This window comes from Panicum hallii, chromosome 5, assembly GCF_002211085.1.
Source record: "Panicum hallii strain FIL2 chromosome 5, PHallii_v3.1, whole genome shotgun sequence".
NCBI classification, from domain to species: Eukaryota; Viridiplantae; Streptophyta; class Magnoliopsida; order Poales; family Poaceae; genus Panicum; species Panicum hallii.
The window spans coordinates 10,664,964-10,684,629 of NC_038046.1; the positions used below are offsets into that span (position 1 = coordinate 10,664,964).

Sequence of the window (19,666 nt, forward strand, 5' to 3'; positions counted from 1 at the left end):
TTCTCCAGGGAAGACATGATGTCAAAGTGAATAAGAAAATATGTAGTTCTTCGGGGGGAAAAAGGTCAAAATGTAATTAGAAAAACATCAAAATTCAAAACATAAACGCATGCCCTAGGAAATACTGAAAGGGCATCGTGCATTCGTGCTGTTACATTGTCGGCTCATGTCATGCAAACGATTTGCGACGGCTCAGAAAGAGTTGGCCATTTGTTCAGGACTGAACCGCTGATGAAAGTATAAAACTTTCAGAATATAAGTGCCATAGAAGAAAGAAATAAAGGAGAACGAAAGCGGCTCCATTCAATGGGTACCTTTGATCATGACGCGAATGTAAAAGCATCATCTCTGATGCAGGGTTTCCTACTTCTCTAGAATGCTGGAGAGTACATCATCTCGTGATGTAAGTACAAAGACAGACAACATACGTATTTTAGAAAGATGAGTAGTTCTCAAGCGCATTCTAAAAATCAAGGTGAATAATGCATGTCGCCTGACTCCCGGACGGCATGGAAGGCTCTTGCGTCAACGCAACAGGGATGGACCTTTTCCTCTCTCTAGAAGGATGGCAAAAGCTTTTGCTTTGCCTTAACATTATTAGAAGAGAGAATTGGCCCAAAGGGAAGAACTTTTAGTGGTAGAAGCAACATCGATCCTTGTCAACACCAAAAATTGTGTTCCCTTATAGTAGTTGTAAATCATGGCGAATTGGAATTGAACCGGCGGAATGGGAGAGTATTTAAAAAGTTTTAGCCGTGCGATGATTTCATACCTTACCTGTTCAGAAAGAATAAAAGGTGGGAGTTTCTACTACTCAAAAAAATTGAAAAGGAAAAACTTGGCTAGCTGAGTCTAGTTATGTTTAATTTGCTTTGCCACTTGCATGGTTAATAATATGTACTATATGCAAGTGGCTTATGTATTTGCTGCTTCTTTGTCTCAAAACCAGAGAAACAAGTAGTTGAAAACTTTATACTGGCAGATAAAGAAAGAGATGAAAAACATGTGGTCGTTTTCATGCAGGTCAGTATCACCATCACCGCTAGCTAGGTCAAATGAAGGAGCTGCTTATTAATGTGGCAGCAAAGGGTGGGCATATAGATCCATAAGTAGGCGATTTCACATAAAAACTCTGCCCACCAACCAAAATGATATTGCTGGTTGTCGAACAGCTACTATCTAGGGGCGGTGTGCAAGCATGGCGTGTGTATCTCCTCTTAATGTGACATACTCGTCCACTGAAGAACAAAGAAACGAAGAAACTATTGATATAGCTTGGGATGCAACTTGGAGTATTGAGATGATAGGTGTAATATAAGAGCAGAGCTCTGAACATCGAGAGAAGGATACAGAGATATGTTATCCCATCTATCCATATGATGTTGTTCCAATGAAGAACTAAGAAAAGACGGAACTATCAATATGCTATTGAGGTAGGACGGTATTTAGAGTTGAACACTTGACACACACAAAAAAAATGAGAAGTGTAGATTTCGGGACAAAAAGAAAACGAAGGTCGAAGAACTTTTTTTAAAAGAAAAGATGAATACATAAAAAAAAAAGATGTTGCCGCCCAGGATCGAACTGGAGACCTTCAGTGTGTAAGACTGACGTGATAACCACTACACCACGGCAACAGCTTGTGCTCGGTGGGAGGTTAAAACATTTATAACGTTTATATAGTTCTGCACTCAATGAAAATTATAAGCATCTGATTGATTCCAGGGCGATATATTTGGACGCTCAGCTTTTGGAAATGCTGCTGAAGCACCTGGGAGTTAATCAGTTTGATAACGTGTTCTAAAATTTACCAACGCCACGCCTATATCAAAAGAACACTCATCCCCCTTAAAAAAAAAACTCATCCCAAATAAACATTATTGCAAAATTCGGTCTCAATTAATGGTGACGTTATTCAGATATTACAGATTTGAACCTGGGATCTAGGCCACCATGTACATTCTGAACAAAATCCAGGATGCGCTGTAAATTAGCACAACTACAAATAGGATGAAAAATCTCATACATCCGGAACAAAATTCTGGCTACAGTGGGCTTCCTGAATGTCCTATACACAGATGTAAAGAACATCTTGTTGATCGCCAGGTTCGGACAGGACTGCCTGGTCCAATATACAGGGTATGTGCCCACTTGTTCAGGTATAGAAGATCAACAGCATAATTGAATATGCACCTGCAGAGAGAAAACTGCACGTGTTCAGTCTTTGCAGCAAAGCTCCACAAGATATGCACAATACATAGCATATTGGCAACCAAGATACATAAGGAAACTAAATCTCTGTAAAATATGAATAGCACACAGTTTTGCAATGATGGAAATGAATTTGTTGATCAGCAGCATTTATTAGTGCATTTTCAAAATGATGACGCTGTACTCAATGCCACCCTACTTTGATGGTTTTTCCTTGCCCAGGATTTATTTTAAACGGAAATGAATGAGAATACCATCTCTGAGGTAAGAACAACAAAACTTATATTACTGCACAAATTACCTAAGTAACGTCTGAGGTAATTGCCAGGTGAACTTAAGAGCTGATTAACTTATGAACTGTTCCAACTTCTGAATTTGCAAATCCCTCGACGTCCTTGATCAAACGACATGCGAATTGATTCCACCATGCAGGATACAGCAGGAGTTTTTGACAGCTCTTCCCGTTCCTGTTGATATGGGTCTAATAAATACATGCATACATGGAGGTAACAACAAAATGATGGGCAAGTATGCTTACCAATTCAGCCAGTCTCTCTTCAAAGCTACTCTCAATAGTAATAGTTGGCATAAATACTTTCTGATAAGCTTTCCTCAAACTTCGTACCTCGATTTTATGAAAATTCCATGTCAGTCTCACAAGATAGCCAAATGTACTTAGTTGCAAACTTCTAGGCCCTAGTGTTACGTCCTGTAGTTTTTAAAATGCATTGGAAATTTCGTTTAAAAGTTTCATTATTCCCAGATGTCTTTCCAATAAGGCACTGAATTACTGAAGCAACAGCCAACTGCCAGCTCCCTAGTGTGAACAATTATTGAATTTGATAACATGCTAAACATATACTGATACCAATGGATAACATAGAAGACATATGCATATACCCTCCCAGAAACTCTGATTAAAGTACCAAAAGTCGCGAAGTACTGTGGAAAACTGCATCTTATCAGAAGGATTCCAAATTTTCAGTAATATATGAAAACCTCTTGGTCGGAGAATCCATTGCGCCTAAGACCTTCAAGATTCAGACCACGAAGCTCTGCTCTATCACCTGCAACCATCATGTACCTTGGCACATCTTGTGCAACCTGATTCAAATTGAAAGAATGAATTTTGATAACATGTAAAGAAAACTTGATATCAAAAGGTTAAACACTGCAAGTGTCAACACTAGGTGGCTACTACTAGATAGTGGGAACTACAGTTCCATCAGGATTCAACAAGCACATAGAGCGGAAAGGAAACAAGTATGGAAACAACTATCAAATGCATGATATCAGACATGAGAGCCTCCTTGGTGAGAAAATCCAGCATAATTGATAATCCCTGAACTCCATATGATCATGTATCTATTCCTCAGAGAACACCATAACATCAAGTGCATTCTGATTCTCTTCTTTGATATTTTCCAATCTTTATTTTGTGAGAGTGCAGTTTTATCATACTTTTCAGACATGGTTGATAAAACTACATGAAGTATCATTTTCTTTACCACAAAAATGATGCTATGATGCTCCACTGCAAGTAATGCAGATCAAATTTCAACATACCACAGAGCCTCCACCAAGAAATGAGTATGACCCAATATGACAAAATTGATGGACAACAACAGCTCCTGCAGTGTGAGTACAGTCCTGGAAAAAAAATCATTTTTTAAGACAAAAGTGGCCTCTCAACCCAGTTGATGAGAAATAGCTACAATAGTAAAATTATTACTCACTTCGACAACTACATGGCCAGCAAACAGAGTATTATTAGCAAATATGTTGTTGTTACCAATCTTGCAATCATGAGCAATATGGCACGAACCCATTATAAGATTATTGTCCCCGATAACCTGCAAAACAGATCCCTCTGAGTCAGACAGGTGACGTAAGCTTCGTGAAAAATATTGTAATCAAACAAGAAACCTGAATACCGTGCAGTCACAAGATTTGGAAGAACGATGAATGGAGCAGTACTCTCTGATCTCATTATTTCTACCAATGTGTAGAAAGCATTCATCTCCAGTCTAAACAAGAGGAAAAGGGTATTATTAGTATGCACAGAAAATAGCATTTCAAGTAGCCAGAAAACATAATCATTGTCTACTACGAGAAGTGTGCATGTGTGAGCCTAAATTTTTTTCATTCACTGGTCCACAAGAGCTATTGGTTTTAAAGTTCATGATTCACAGATAATTTATAATTTTACGTATAAATGGTAAGTAAACTCTATGTCATGTGGCAATTTTATCACAGCACTTGCAACTTTGTAGTGACTATAACTTAAAAAAAGCTAACCTTATATTTCAAATCTTGGCATTTTATACCAACAGTAGCATAGTGTCCGATGATGTTGTTTTCCCCAATAACTGTCTGGCCAGGGATATCTGCACCAAGAATAGCACCACTGCCAGAAAACTAAATTCCACAGTATGAATTGGGACAGGTTTATGTTGTTCACATATCACATTGTGAGGTATATCAGTAGATTGTGGTATCATGTACTATCCATGAATTTTACATACTGAGACATAGAGTGCTGTTAGCTATGGCTAAGCTGTTTAGAAACAAAGATTTCAAAGTAATTCTATGTGGTGAGTTCAATCTCCTTGATTATTTTTTCATCAAAAAGTTGTCATGGTCTTTTTTCAGTGCTCCAGAGTCTGGAGAGAGTGATACTCCAACCAAGATAGAGAAGCAACGACACACAAACAAATTTCCAATTGCCAATGAGAAACATCCCCAAATCAAAATATGGGTCTTGGAGCTCCATCTCATCTACTGTTGTGATGATATTCAGACTATGGTAACTGCAATCTGTGCTTATTTTGATTGTACTTTTATTCCACAGAAGTTCAATATATCTTTCTTCGATTCAATTATATTTGAAAATATGGGGTTTGAATGGAGGTCACTGCAAGCATCAACATAGTTACAAAAAGGGCGGAAATCAGGAGAAACAAAATGCGAAAAGATGCTCTCACGTTTGAACAACACATCCCTCCCCTAGCTCAGTATCTCCCACGACATGGCTCCCAGCATGTAATTGACAGGCATCACCAATCCTGGCTGAAGGCCCTACCGTGCAAAAGGGCCCTATCGAGACGCCCTGCAAATTGGTTCGAGGCACATATAGACATTAAGTTTTCTACTGTAAAGAAAAAGAAATACACATAATCCACTGTAGATGGAATCAGGAAGTATCATCTTAGATTGTGAGCATTTATATCAGGCAAGCAGAATTAACTAGCAAGCACGCCCCCTGCATGAGCCTAATAGAACAGCCCAAGCAACGGCGGTTCCATCAGAAGACACATGATTTGCGCCACCACTATAACGAATCAAAGCAGCGAGCGATCAGTGAGTGGGGGCGCACGCGGGAGGCTTTTTATTTGTCGAACAAGCACGCGGGAGGGAATCACCTGACCGACGACTGCATCGGGGTGGACGACGGCGGCGGGGTGGATGAAGCTACCGGACGCCTCCCGTGCCGCTCCCTGCGAAGCACCTGCATACCACGGTGGGCGTGAGAATGAGGAAAGCGATCTGACGCGAGCGGCTGATGCGATCAAAAGAGATTAGTGGAAGGTGAGAGGGAGCGGGAGCGAGAACGCGCGTACTCGCATGGAGAAGGCGCGTGGCAGTGGTCTGGGAGAGACACGGTAGCAGCAGCCGCGCGGCGCGGGCGGCGGCGGCGGCGGCGGACATGGGGGCAGAGGTTTTGCGTTGGGGCGGAAGGGGGAACGGACCGACGGGGATGACGTCAGCCGTGCTTGGGGTTTTCAGGAAGCTGTCGCGTGCATCAGCATCCCGCGGTGGGGCCGCACGGGCGGGCGCACAGAGAGGCACAGAGACGTGTTTTTGGGTTAAGCCCAGGTTTGCCAGTTGCGCATTGGGCCTCCGCGCTGATTTGCTTGCTTCAGCAGCCGCGGCCGGCGGCGAAACATTTTGGTGCTAAACGTGATTAAAGTGCATACATATACTAACATCCAACTTAAATTACAATTCGTTTTGATATTTTTTTAATACATAATTTTTACTATGCATATATAACTTAGAACGGAATAACGGAATGCAACACTTGCACGTTGGTATTTCATTTCATTAGGATAAACATTTGATACATGATTACTCTATTAATATATATTTTTTAATGGCACAAACTTGAATCATCAAATTAGTATTCAGAATTTCTTATGGTTAACCGTGTAAAAGATGAAAGTAGTACTTCTCAATGGAAACAAAAGGCATAACTCAATAAATTCATGTATTCTAAACATTTTGAAAACTGAAAACATGTCTCACAATACTACAAAAAATATATACTCTCTCCTATATGGTTATGTGGCACTCCTAGAATTCTAGAATTCTAGTGCTTAACCGCTCCTTCATGATCTCCCTGCTCACGCGCCCGCTTGTTTTATAAATAATTTATTTCACATTAACATCTTACGAGTGTGCTTGCATCAACTTTACATGAAGCTCGGTCACTTTTTTTTGTTTCTCTCATGAGCATTGTCATCGAAGAGTATTATGATTATTGTCGCTTGCATATTCATATATATATGTGTGTTATGAGAAGAATCTTTCAAAGAACCACCTCCTATGTTACTCCGCGTTCCGCTAAATTCCCTTGCCCCTCCAACTCTTAAAGATCACCTATATAACCTCTATTACTCTATCATTTTAAGATATTAGCATGCTAAGATGTCAAGGACTTTAATACAATACCTAAGTGACATCTTAGAAATTGATCTAGAGAAGGTTCCTCCCTCGCACACGCTGTTGTAACCACCAAGACTGGGTTTCTAGACTTCTTTGGTCCGAGCATCCACAATCAATACACCTTCTTAATGATCAATTAATTTGTTCGATCAAGGCTATGCATCTAATAATGAGTGACTATTTCATATATTATCATGCAGAGTAGCTCTCATATCATGGTGTAACTGAGTAGTTATAAGGGAGGCATGTTTCCAAATGTGCTGGAAGTGTCTGGATTATTACAAGAGGAATTTAGCTCAAAATAATATATACAAGTAAGAAAATAGTTACTGCTCCTTATTTTAAAAGATAAATTCCTATCTCTTTGTGTCTTATTGAGCTATACATAGAAGGGTTAAATTGAAAATAAATAAAAGAAAAAGAAGAAAAAAGAGTTCTATGTACTCAATTGGTTAGGACTATGATCATGTGAGATAGCGTATGCGAAACTAGAGAGTAAGGTAGGCATCAAATAGGAGATAAAGATGTAAGATGTTGATATTTGAAAGGAATGTACTGAAATAAAAACTGTGAAGTAACAAAAGTAGAAAATGATATGGATGAACTGTGAACTGTCGCTTGTGGTGATCTACACAAAACCTTTACTACCATTATAATAGTGATAATAATAAAAGTATGCATAGAATGATCATAGCAAGGGTGCACCTCTACAAAACTTCGCATCATGGTGCGGAGATAAGTAAACATGACCTTACAAAATTTAAAATTGTTTTAGTCGTCGTTATTGACTTGTTTGATAGAAATGGATTGGACCCTCCACCTTCGGGGACGTTGATTTGGTTTCACCCCACTCCAACAGCCCACCAAACCAAGGGTACACAAAACCAGTGCCGACACGACACGCATTTTTCGATCGGAACATATCGGAGCCGCCCGGCTCGTAGCCACGGCTCCAGATGCCCGGATTCCCGACCCCACGAGCGCCTCACTCCCCCCGAGGACCACTAATCGAGGAAATTCCAAGACTACCCCTCCCTTCCCCTCGGCTCCAAGCGGGCCAAACGAACCAAAGCGCTACCAAAGAGGTAATTAACTCGAACGCCCAAGGCTATAGCCGTAATTTGTGAGCTTCATCGCAGAAATGGTAAAAAAAAAGCAGCAGCCCGACACGGAGGCGAAAGGATATGAGCTCGCGTAGGAGTGCGGCTAGGGTTTCTCCTTGTCAAACTCTCCCCACCCATCCCCTGTCTCCAACCCCTTGCCGCCGCCGCCGCCGCCGCCGCCCAAAACCCTACCCTCCTCCCCCCCCCTCCCCAGCTGCTCCTCTTATTCTAATGGCGGCCCAACCCGTCCGGCGAAGCTGCTAGTGCTTGTATCCAGTCCCTTCATCAGGTACCTCGCGACTCCACTGCACCCCATCTCCCGGCGGCGCCGCCGCTGCTGTCATGGCCACCCTCAACCCGTTCGACCTCCTCGGCGCCGACGACGGCGACGACCCCTCGCAGCTGATTGCCGCCGCGGCGGCGGCGGCGCAGAAGGCAGAGGCGAAGAAGGCCGCCGCGGCGCCTGCTGGTAAGGCGGCCCAGCCCGCGGCGGCCGCCAAGTTCCCGACCAAGCCCGCTCCCCCCTCGCAGGCTGGTGAGTTGTGATTGCTACGATGCTAGATCTGGGGTTCTGGGCATTCAGGGTTATTGCGCCTTTGATTACGCTTGGATTTGTACAAGCTTTTTGAAGATGTTTAGAGCATGTTTTAGCGGTAATTTCTGAACTAACGAGTTATCCATCCTTGAGGCTGCGTCATGCCAGTTGCAAACTTTGATTATATGACTTGTAAAGGTGTTAGATTTACACTGCTGGGAAGCGAAGTTTATACCTTTCTTCAGGCCTGATGTTATTTTGGGACTTCAAATAGATTTTATTACCTCCATTTCCTGAAAGCACGATACCTTTCTTTGGGCCTGATGTTATGTTGGGACTTCAAATAGATTTTATTACCTCCATTTCCTGAAAGCACGAATGCTCAATTAAACTCATGACCTGTACTTGTTTCAGTGAGAGATGCACGTGGTGGCGGTGCACCAGCTCGTGGTGAACGTGGCCGTGGCAGAGGTGGACGGGGTTATGGCCAGAACCGTGACCTCAGCGGTGAGAATGCCAATGGCTTCCATGGAGGTTATGGTGGCGGAGGCTTTGGGGATGGTGCTGTAACTGGTGGAGCTGAAGGGGAAAGGGAGAGAGGCCCTCGCCCCCCTTACCGTGGAGGAGGCAGACGTGGTGGCTACAGGAATGGTGAGTTTGGTGATGACTCTGAGAGGCCACCTCGGAGAAACTATGAACGCCACAGTGGAACTGGCCGTGGGTATGAGATGAAGCGTGATGGCGCAGGGCGTGGGAACTGGGGAACTGCCACTGATGAAGTTCTTGCCCAGTAAGGGAACTAATACTTTTTGTTTTTGTCTCTGCTTTTATGCAGCATTATTTTTTTTTCTGATATATGCATTGGGGGAGGTGAACTTCACTAATGCAATCATATGTTTCTAGGGAAACTGAGGAAGCTCTCAAGGTGGAGGAGGGTGCTCCTATTGCTGAGAAACAGGGCGAGCAGAATGACGCCCCAGCAGCAGATGAGAACAAAGATAACAAGGATGCTGCTGCTGAGGAGGAAGAAAAGGAAGAGGACAAGGTAACAACTTATTCAATTTTATCTATTTTTAATTCCACTTGTTGTTTAACGAGCCGTGCTTGCACAGTTGTGACTGTGTAATGTAACAACCGTGATGAGACAGGATGATCTATTTGCCATTGTAGACTGTGAGAGTGTTATTGCAATGTTTGTCAATTACCCTTGATTTCTGAGTCCAGGATATCCAGATCACTGAGTGTAACTGTTAAATTTTGAACTTTGTTCACCAGTTTTACTTCCAAATACAATGACAAGTAGCTTAATTTCCTTGTCTATTTATTATCACATTCCTGAGGTATCCTGTCAAGAAACATTCTATATATCATCTTAAAATATCTTCCCCCAAACAATCTAGTGTTCCATTTCCTCTCCTTTTTTGTACAGTAATATTGGTGCTGATCTATCTATTTTTTAATATTGAATCATACAGGAGATGACTCTGGAGGAGTTTGAGAAAATAAGGGAGGAGAAGAGGAAAGCACTACTTGCATTGAAGACTGAGGAGAGAAAGGTTGAAGTTGATAAGGATCTGCAGTCTCTGCAGCCACTCTCAAACAAGAAAGAAAATGATGAAGTTTTCATTAAGCTGGTTAGTTTCCTCGACTATGATATCTTGATACCTAAATTCTACTGAGGTTTGCATATGTGCTCATGATTGTAATTTTTGTATTCTTAGGGTTCTGACAAGGATAAGAAGAAGGAAAGTGCTGAGCGTGATGAGCGTGCCAAGAAGGTATGTATGGATTATCTATGTATTGGACAGTTGGTGACATATGGGTTGCACTATACTCGTAGTTGCACGGTTTTCTTTGCTGCTATTGTACAATAGGATGTTAATTCCATGTTAGATAGATTTTGTTTTAGATTTCTTTAGGTTATCTTCTTATTGAATGCTTGAATTGGGTGGATTTAGAACAATCCTCTTGGGATAGGATGTTAATTCCGTGTTAGATAGATTTTGTTTTAGATTTCTTTAGGTTATCTTCTTATTGAGCGCTTAAATTGGGTGGATTGTTTATAAGATACAATGGAATAGAATCTGAAATAATCCTGAAGTAAGCTTGTGATTGTTTATAATAAGTATTCTGAATCCTTGTGTCACACTAAATCTGATTAAGGGGAAGAAAGAATGGGACGGTCTTAGTGCAATTACCCATAGGATTATGTCTTGTCCATGGTGTTTTTGATATTTATGTTCTGTTTTGTGATTAGTGCTAATGTGGTTATTAAAAATCTTTGGTGCAGTCGCTGAGCATCAATGAGTTCCTGAAACCTGCTGAAGGAGAAAGGTACTATGGTGGTCGTGGTCGTGGAAGGGGCCGTGGGGAGCGTGGTGGTTTTCGAGGTGGATATGGCGGGGGTTACAATCGTGGCCCAGCTGCTGCCCCATCCATTGAGGATCAAGCTCAGTTCCCAAGCCTTGGTGGGAAGTGAAGGGCGCTTAGTGTCATCATCTCGAGCATTGCATTGTCTACTGGTGTCATCTTTAAATTTTGGCCGACGTTACATTATTGTGCCACGGTTTAACCGGAACAAATAATGGTGTTTCATGTGGCTTTCTTTCACCGTGTGTTACTTGACATTGTATACCGGAGTTGTTTGTCAGAATTAGCCTCTAGTTTTGTAGGCTAGCTTTACCATTTTGTTGGAGATCGGCAATCCTTGAATGTTTCGTTGCCGCCTGCTTTCCTTTGTTTATCTTTGTGATTGTGCGATCTGCAATGTGGTTTTTGCTGTTTAATCTTTAGATGCCGTTTGAATGTAACTGCCATCAGCTTTCAGATGGTGGCCACTAGCCATTGCCTGCGAATCTGGTGGCTATGCTCTGCGGAAGCGCCTGACACTTACACTGTATGCAAGCAATCTGATAGAAACCGTACATGATTTTTTCTCAAGACTTGTACGCTACCTCCCGTTTCAAAATGTAGGTTGTTTCAGTTTTTAGTAGTTTATATTAAAATGTAGGTTGTTTCAGTTTTTAGTAATTTATAGTATTTGCTATGTATTTATGTTTAGGTGTATAGAAAAACCAATAAATTTATAAATATTAAAATGATCTACATTTTGGAGAAATATCAAAATATTTCTCCAAAATGACCTACATCTTGAAGAACGGAGGGGGAACTAGTACTAGCGTTTTATTCATTAACTACGGGTTATGCTGGCGAATAATAATCTGATCGAAGTTTTACAGGGTTACAGCTAATCTCCGTTAGTGTCTATACAGAGTGATGTTACCAGAAAAAGGTCACATCAGTACATCACGCCCTCGCATGTCGTGGGCGCTTCTTGGTGGCCGCAGAGCACCTAACCGTCTGCGACACGCAGCTTGCCAAGAAGGTGTAGTAGGGAGGAACGGTTGATACCCATGCCACTGCACTGAAATTCCCCTGGCGCGTGGAACGTCCCGATAGAATGTCCTGCACGGTTACCTCCGGGACATCGTCCTGGGCGGATGGCTTCTGATAGATCTTGCAGAACGTTGTGACGACGTCGTGAGTCCCGGCCATCCTCCAAGGGTACACGGACTGCCCTTGCTGCAAGAGCTTGTTAGGATGGCTGCCAAACATGGCCTGGTGTTTCCTGGTGTAGTCTCTCAAGCACTGGAGCACCCTGAGCCAGAACTCGGTGCTCTGGTTGGCTCTCATCAGGCTTGCCACCACGTTTCCTGCCATGAACACGCCGTCCAGCAGCTCCGCGATCTCCATGGCCAGGGATGCGAGCTTTGGATGGTCATCCGGGTTCGCGCTCCCAAAGGCGAGCGCCTTGAAGAAGTACCAGTAAGCTTCTTGCGGCAGAGCCTTCAATCTGAGAGCCTTGGTGGTTCCAAGAGCAGCTACCTTCTCTGATCTGCCTGTGATCACGATCTTGCTCCCGTGCCCCATGCTGCTGGCTGCCGAGTGGTACAGCCTCCTCCATGCCCCCTCGTCCACGTCCCCAGCTAGCTCGATGACCGTGAGTGACCTCCCGCGTGACGCAGCGGTGGCATCTTGATGCTTGATCGCAGCACTGCCTCTGAAAGCAGCCAGGTCTCCGGCGTCAAGATCTTCTCCGGTGAAGACAACGATCGACGAGAAGTGGCTGCGCACCCTCTCGTCAAGGCAGACGTGCTCGACGAGCGTGCTCTTCCCGATCCTCGCCACGCCGACGATCGGAAGCACGGCGGGACCTCCATTGCCAAAGGGGGCTTCTGGTCGGAGTAGGAAGTTGACGACCGTCTCCATCTCCATCTGCCGGCCGAACATCACATTGCCGAGAATCAAGTAGGTGCAGTACGGCTGCCGGCGGATGCGAGGGTATCCCTCCAAGAACACGCCGAACTCCAGCATGTCGCCCATCAATGTCTCGAGCCGTTCGAGCATCTTCTCCAGCTTCTTCGGGCTCTCGGGGTTCTGGCGGCTTTCATTGCTGCTGTTACCGGTGAAGGAGGGGAGACGCTTGGCTGAACTGAATCTAGGCAAGGCAACAGGTAGGCCGCCGCTCACCTCGTCATCGCCCCCATGGCCTCTGAACTTGACGGTGTCGAGCATGTAGTGACCCCCGTACATGCCTTGCCGGAGCATCTCGAGCTGCCGGAGCATCGCTTGATTGGTGATGTGCCGCCCCTCGGCGGCCTCCACCGTGGCGTCGACCCGGAGCAGGACACGCTGCAGCCGCTGGATCCCGTGCTCCGCCTCTTGTGCCCTGGACCTCCTGTACCTCTGGATCACCAGGGATAGGGCTCTGCTCAGGAGGTCGTTCATGATCGCGGAAAGGATGGCCTCCATTGCAAGGATCCTCTCAGGGAGAAGGTTGGTGGTGCAGTGGACTAGTGGAGACGGGGGCAGGGAGAAGGTTTGGTGGTGGAATGGAAAGAATTGGCTCCACTGCAAGGATCCTCTCAAGTCAACAGTCCCAAGGTGCAGTGCAGGTGCCCACTGTTGACTACTTTGAAACGGAGGACAAGGAATTTGTGGGCGTTAAAGTTCGAATGGACCCAAAAAGGTAACGACTAGCCATTGCTTCTCCACCAAGCTCGTACCAGGTCATTGGTGATGCTAACATCACTGAATTTAGCGTATGGTTCTATCTGATCTGACAGTCTATAAAGCACCCGCCACCAATTGCTCTATACGCTTTTCAATCTCTATTCACACTTTTTTTTCCTTTGCACCGCACCTTCACGTGTGTTTTCTTAATTTGCTTGATACATGCTTATTAATTGAAATCGACATGGCTTCCTACATACATGTATACATATTGAGTTATTTTGTTTTCTATGTTAAAATTGGTAAAAGTCGGTAATTTTAGCAATAAATTTAGAAACAATGCTAGCACATGTGCTGAGTTTTAGACTCGAACTCAGGTAAATAGATTTCCAGTACAACGAACTTAACCAAATCGCATCTCTCTCACTCAATTATATGGGTTTAGTCAGCAAACAACTAAATAATAAATTATTGCATTATATATTGACGGCTGAACTGGTGTCATTAATGCACAAGTTCGCTAAATGAAGTTGCATTATAATTTTTCGCAATGAACGCACCCGATCCACTCAATCGGATCTAAAATTTATGTTTTGGGGCGTTTCAAACCGTTTCGATAGTGCACAAAAGTCAGTGCAAAACGGGCCGAACTGGTGCCACTAATGCATAAGTTCGTGAAATAAAGTTGCTTTAGAATTTTTCGCAACCAACGCACCCTGTCCACTCTATTGAACTCAAAACTTATTTTTTAGAGCTTTTCGGACCTTTACCAAACAAGATGTCGAGAGGATGGTTACGAATACAAGGAACACAAAGAACGGGAGGAAAGAAACAAGAAAATTAATTTTGCAGAAGATATTAAAGAATTATAGTAACCAAACGTGGTCAGTACATGTCCACACGAGCCACCTCTAAATCCTAAAAAGTGTTTCATAAATTGAACTATTCACGTATTGTTAAAGTACTTGTAGCCACAAAGTTGCCGCAAATTCATGTTAAAATCTCGCCTGCCGAGGGCGCTTCTTGCCGACCGTTGAGCATCCAGCCTTCTGTGATTCGCAGTTGACCAAGTAGGTGTAGTAGGGAGGTATTCTAGATCTCCATAACACTGCAGTGAACTTCGCCTGATCCGTAACACATCCTGTGATAATATCCTGCACTGTTAGCATGGAGGCATCACTCTGGGTAGAGCATTTCTGATAAGTGGTGCCGACCAAAATGGAATTCTGGCTCTGCTGGGTCATCCTACATGCGTACACAGGCTTGCCTTTCTGCATGAGACCTTCAGGATGCTCACCAAACATGAGCACGTGCCTGCTTGTGTAATCTCTCAGGCACTGAAGCAACCTGCTCCAGAAGCGAGCATTCAGGTTGGCTCTCATCAGGCTTGCTATTATGTTTGCTCCCAAGGTGCCGTTGAGCAGCACCGCGATCTCCATGGCTAGGGATGCAAGCTTTGGCTGATCCTCAGGGTTCGCGCTCCCGAACGCGAGAGTTCTGAAGAAGTACCAGTACGCGTCTCGAGGCAGATACCTTAGCCTGAGAGCCTGCTGCGTTGTTCCGAGAGCAGCTATCTTCTCTGATCTGCTTGTGACTATGATCTTGCTCCCATGCGCCATGCTGCGTGCCGCCGAGGAGTACAGCCTCCTCCATGTCTCCTCGTCCATGTCCCCAGCGAGCTCGATGACAGCAAGTGACCTCCCGTATGAAGTAGCAGTAAGATCTTGATGCTTGATCACACCAATGTCCCGTAGACAAGCCATGCTCTTGGCACCGAGGTCGTCTTCGGTGAAGAAGACAATTGACGAGAAGTGCTCGCGCACCCTCTCATCAAGGCAGACATGCTCGATGAGCGTGGTCTTCCCGACCCACGCCGCGCCCACGATCGGAAGTACCTTGGGGCCCTCGTCACCGGCGGCGACTCCTCTCCGTAGCAAGAAGTTGATGATCGTTTCCTTCTCCGTCTGCCTGCCGAACATCACCTTGTCAAGAATCAAGTGTGTGCTGTACGGCTGCCGGGGGATGCGAGGGTATCCCTCCAAGAAAACGGCGAACTCCACCGTGTCGCCCATCAGCGTCTCGAGGCCGTCCAGCATCTTCTCCAGCTTGTTCAGGCTCTCGGTGTTGAGCATGGTGTTCTGCAGGTTCTTCTTGCTGCTGATGAAGGGGAAGGAGGGGAGACGAAGCCTGGGCCTGGCTGAACTGAATCTAGGCAAGGTAACAGGGAGGTCACCACTCACCTCGCCATCCCCTTCTTGGCCTCTGCACTTGACGGTGTCGAGCATGTAGTGGCCCTCGTACATGCCTTGCCTGAGCATCTCGAGCTGCCGGAGCATCGCCTGGTTGGTGATGTGCCGCCCCTCGGCCTCCTCCACCATGGCGGCAATCCGGAGCAGCACGCGCCCCAGCCGCTGGAGCTTGTGCTCAGCTTCTTCTTCCGTGGACCGCTTGTACCTCCGGATCACCATGGACAGGGCTCTGCTCAGGAGGTCACTCATGATCGCGGAAACAATGGTCTCCATTGCAAGCGAGAAGGATCTTGTCAAGGACAACTTTGTGCAATGAGTGGTTATGTGCACAAGTCATGATGGAAACGTTAGTATTATTACCATTGTTTGCAGAAAAGTATGATAGGATTAGGTACATGTGTCGATGTCTAAATCAACTGAGCGTGCTGCAATTTCGTTCAAAGTTGAAACTGTGGAATGATACATCCGACAACGTCGGTCTCAAGCGTGACACAGGGGGTTGCTGATCCGCATGTTTATTTGACTTTGGACTTGGGGTGCAACATGGGTGGAGGAAAAAGGTGAACACGCACTAGAAAAAACCGGTGCAAAGACTTCTGACGATTCAGAGTTTGTGAAAGTTAATAAGGATATGACATAATTAAACAAGGGTTGTTTATTCTGTTTAGACAACTAACGTGATCAAGTATGGTATTTCTGTAAGCAAATACCGAGTTCAAAACCTTACAAAATTTTGCAGCCAAGCACTGCAATTGCAAAGAGATGCATCTTTATCTAGTATTTGTTTTACTCTCAACGTCTAGAAATTGTCATGTCAGTTGGAGTAAAAAAAAAGGTACCCGCCACTGGTATTGGGGAAAAAAATATTAAGCTAAAACAACCCTACACCTATTTCTAAATGTGAAACTAACAAAAAAAAACAAACCACCTACAAGTTAGGAGGGATTTGAAATACTGAAAGGCCCTTGTTTGGTTTTGGTAATTGATGGACAACTTAGGTGGACTAATAAGTGTTTATGTTGAGATACACAGGAGATTAGTCCACACAAAGACACTAGTATGAGCAACATGTGCCATGGAGGAGAAATTGCTAAGAGTTGATGCTATGCTCATATAGTGTGATCGAGGAGCTCATTGCATATGAGACATAATATGGAGTTATGTGACCAAAATGGAGAAGATCAAGACAAGGCTTGGCTTGATGGACCGGTTGCAATGGAGAAGGGAAAGTCAAGGCTTCGAAGCGAGGGACCGCGAGGCGGTGAAGCTTGGGCAAGATTTGGCGCCGATGGACCGAGGCAACGGTGAAGAGCGAGCAAGGTCAAGATCGATGGACCAAAGAGGTTATGTGATGATATGGAGTGGATCATATCATTCAAGGAAGATCAAGCCAAGTGTTAACTTATGAAGATGATCAAAAGGCTTGATGGAATTTGGTGCTTGTGTGGCATCAACATTTGGGAAAATGAAATGAAATGCGCAAGGCAAAGGTATGACTTGTAGGGCATTTCATTTCACCGGTCAAAGGTTGTGTAGAGAAGTGCATGACCGGATTTAGGATAGATGGCCGTACTATCAAGAGGGGCAAACTTGTTTGTATATCGATCATCTAGTGCCACTTGAGCGATCTAACATTGCGATGTTGCTAGGATCGAGTGGCGTGGTGAGATCAAGTGAAAATCCTTTGAAAATGATTGTGAAATGCTAACACACATGCACATGGTGTTGTTCACGTGGTGGTGTTGGCACATTTGCAAAGAAGAAAGAGTTGGAGTTGATGTTGATCAACTTTGGGAAGCAAGAAAGGTTTTTCGGTTTTCTCCGGAAATTAGGTTGTCTCTTGGAGTGGAATACTACTTTGATCCATTGTGTTTTGGACCAAGTATTCAGTTGGATTTTTTAGCCCTCTGAATTAGCTTTCCATAGAGTCCAAGATCATCTAATTTGGACATCGGAGCTAAGAGTTATGGCCGTTTTACCGAGATACATTTCTGCTGGAAATAGACCTGCGGACGGTCCGCCCATGGGGGGCGGACGGTCCGCCGTTATCCCGGATGTGCTCTAACAGAGCCGTTTTTGCTCTGTTGGTGGTCCAAAATGAACTGCGGACCGTCCGGTCCATGGGGGCGGACGGTCCGCCCTTAAAAGCTGAAACGGGCGCAGAATCTTGGTAGTTCTATCTTGGGTGTCCAAAATGAACTGCGGACCGTCCGGTCCTTGGGGGCGGACGGTCCGCCTCCTACTGAAAATTCTGGGACAGAAACACTACGGTTTCTGTGTGTGCTCACTTTTTGTACTGCGGACAGTCCGCCCATGGGGAGCGGACAGTCCGCCGGTCACTTCCAGATTTAGTCAGAGACGTTTGCAAATCGGTTGGTTCGAAGTTTTGAACCGCGGACAGTCCGCCCCAGGGGCGCGGACAGTCCGTCCGGGGCTCTAACGGTCGACTCTGACACATAATAATTGCTGTTCTAGCCGTTGGTTTTGAATGGCGGACGGTCCGGTTTCTGTGAGGCGGACAGTCCGCGAAATCTCTGTTTTCTCAGGATTTGAGTGTAACGGCTAGTTTGGGGCCTCCCTCTATAAATAGAGGGTGTGGCCGGCCATTTGAGGGTGCTGAGCACCTTGGGGACTTGGTGTCCATGTGTGAGAGTGCTTGAGAGCCCTCTACTCACTCTAACTTGATAGTGGTCATCCAATTGAGTGAGAGAGCGATTCTAGTGCGATTGCTTTGAGAGATTGCATCGAGTGGCACTAGGTGATCGTGTTGCAAGCCGGTGTGCTTGTTACTCTTGGAGGTTGCCACCTCCTAGACGGCTTGGTGGGAAGAGGCTCCGTTGAAGCCCGCAAGAAGATTGTGTGGTGCTCCGGAGAAGAGATTGTGAGGGGTATTGTGCTCACCCCACGGGAGCCGCGAAGAGCAACTCTAGTTGAGCGAGACGTGAAGAGCAACAAGTGGTTCGTCCGGATCATGTGCTAGAGCTCGGTATGAGCACTCCACGTGGGAGAGTGTGACTTGAGAGTCACCACTAGCAAGAGGATCGGCGGCAACCTTGGAGCTTGTCTCAACGGGGATTAGCTTGGTGGCAACCAAGTGAACCTCGGGATAAAAATCACCGTGTCAATCTTGTCTACTCTTCTCGGTGGTTTGCATTCTCCAAATCACAAGCCTTGTATTTACATTCATATATATCTTGTGCTTGTGTAGTTGCTCTCTAGTGTTTAGTTAGTTTGTGTAGCTTGCTAATCATCTTCTTGCTTGTGTAGCTAGAAGTAGAGATCACGGTGTAACTAGTTAGCTTGTGTAGTTTAATTAGTTGCTCTTGCTTAGATTGTGTAGCTAAGCAAGTTGAGCTCTTGAGTTTGTATTGTGTATCCTTGTCCTTAAGCATCTAGTGAGCTTAGGTTTGGCTTTGTGCTATTGCCCATTAGAATTGTGTAGGAGCTCCCCTTGTTTGTAAAGTACTAGTGCTTAGACTTGTGTGGCTTGGCATTAGAATTGTTAGGAGAGCTCTTACTAGCTTGGCACTCCATTTGCTTTGTGTAGGATCTTTTTGGAAGTACCTTAGAGTCATAGTTAGAGGGGTGAAGTCTTGGCTAAGCGAATAGTTTTAATTCCGCATAAGTTTCGGTTAGCCGGCGCAATTAGTTTTAGAAAGGACTATTCACCCCCCTCTAGTCCGCCATCTCGATCCTACAAATACCTACATGAATATCACTTTCGTACATTCTAACCCACAAGTTCTAGAGTTGTGGTTAACCCCCCTACTATTTTGCCATTACCGCCACATGACCCGACCCATATCCATGACAAGGTGCTACAAATGCTC

At 44.8% G+C, this 19,666-nt stretch overlaps 4 protein-coding genes and 1 non-coding gene across 8 annotated transcripts; 1 reads left to right on the forward strand and 4 right to left on the reverse strand.

Moving 5' to 3' along the window:
• Nucleotides 1-1,564: 1,564 nt before the first annotated feature.
• On the reverse strand, nt 1,565-1,637 carry TRNAV-UAC. Its single transcript has one exon. It is a non-coding gene; the product is annotated as a tRNA-Val (tRNA).
• A 224-nt stretch (nt 1,638-1,861) lies between these two features.
• On the reverse strand, nt 1,862-6,026 carry LOC112892916 (probable acyl-[acyl-carrier-protein]--UDP-N-acetylglucosamine O-acyltransferase, mitochondrial). Of its 3 annotated transcripts, XM_025960015.1 has the most exons (11): nt 5,832-6,018; nt 5,634-5,719; nt 5,196-5,320; nt 4,510-4,618; nt 4,146-4,238; nt 3,948-4,064; nt 3,778-3,861; nt 3,211-3,315; nt 2,750-2,836; nt 2,513-2,678; nt 1,862-2,193 (listed from the first exon to the last, which is right to left on the reverse strand). In XM_025960015.1, the coding sequence occupies exons 1-10, from the start codon at nt 5,917-5,919 to the stop codon at nt 2,562-2,564; spliced, it is 1,011 nt and encodes a 336-aa protein (XP_025815800.1). In that variant the 5' UTR covers nt 5,920-6,018; the 3' UTR covers nt 1,862-2,193; nt 2,513-2,561. The 3 variants fall into 3 exon arrangements, 2 of the variants coding, with proteins under 2 accessions (XP_025815800.1, XP_025815801.1); XM_025960016.1 differs by lacking the exon at nt 1,862-2,193 and having other exon boundaries at nt 2,534-2,678; nt 2,750-2,828; nt 5,832-6,024; XR_003228721.1 differs by lacking the exon at nt 1,862-2,193 and having other exon boundaries at nt 2,643-2,678; nt 3,138-3,315; nt 5,832-6,026.
• Nucleotides 6,027-8,157: 2,131 nt separating this feature from the next.
• LOC112892915 (RGG repeats nuclear RNA binding protein C-like) lies at nt 8,158-11,341 on the forward strand. Its single transcript, XM_025960014.1, has 6 exons — nt 8,158-8,574; nt 8,989-9,364; nt 9,478-9,619; nt 10,050-10,208; nt 10,296-10,352; nt 10,865-11,341. The coding sequence occupies exons 1-6, from the start codon at nt 8,382-8,384 to the stop codon at nt 11,051-11,053; spliced, it is 1,116 nt and encodes a 371-aa protein (XP_025815799.1). The 5' UTR covers nt 8,158-8,381; the 3' UTR covers nt 11,054-11,341.
• A 539-nt stretch (nt 11,342-11,880) lies between these two features.
• LOC112892399 (putative disease resistance protein RGA3) lies at nt 11,881-13,442 on the reverse strand. The gene has a single exon (XM_025959575.1). It carries the CDS (start codon nt 13,384-13,386, stop codon nt 11,881-11,883), a length of 1,506 nt encoding a protein of 501 aa, XP_025815360.1. The 5' UTR covers nt 13,387-13,442.
• Nucleotides 13,443-14,499: 1,057 nt separating this feature from the next.
• LOC112894228 (putative disease resistance protein RGA3) lies at nt 14,500-16,141 on the reverse strand. Of its 2 annotated transcripts, XM_025961867.1 has the most exons (2): nt 15,828-16,141; nt 14,500-15,725 (listed from the first exon to the last, which is right to left on the reverse strand). In XM_025961867.1, exons 1-2 carry the CDS (start codon nt 16,107-16,109, stop codon nt 14,583-14,585), a joined length of 1,425 nt encoding a protein of 474 aa, XP_025817652.1. In that variant the 5' UTR covers nt 16,110-16,141; the 3' UTR covers nt 14,500-14,582. The 2 variants fall into 2 exon arrangements, with proteins under 2 accessions (XP_025817652.1, XP_025817651.1); XM_025961866.1 differs by having other exon boundaries at nt 14,500-16,141.
• Between the last annotated feature and the right edge of the window lie 3,525 nt (nt 16,142-19,666).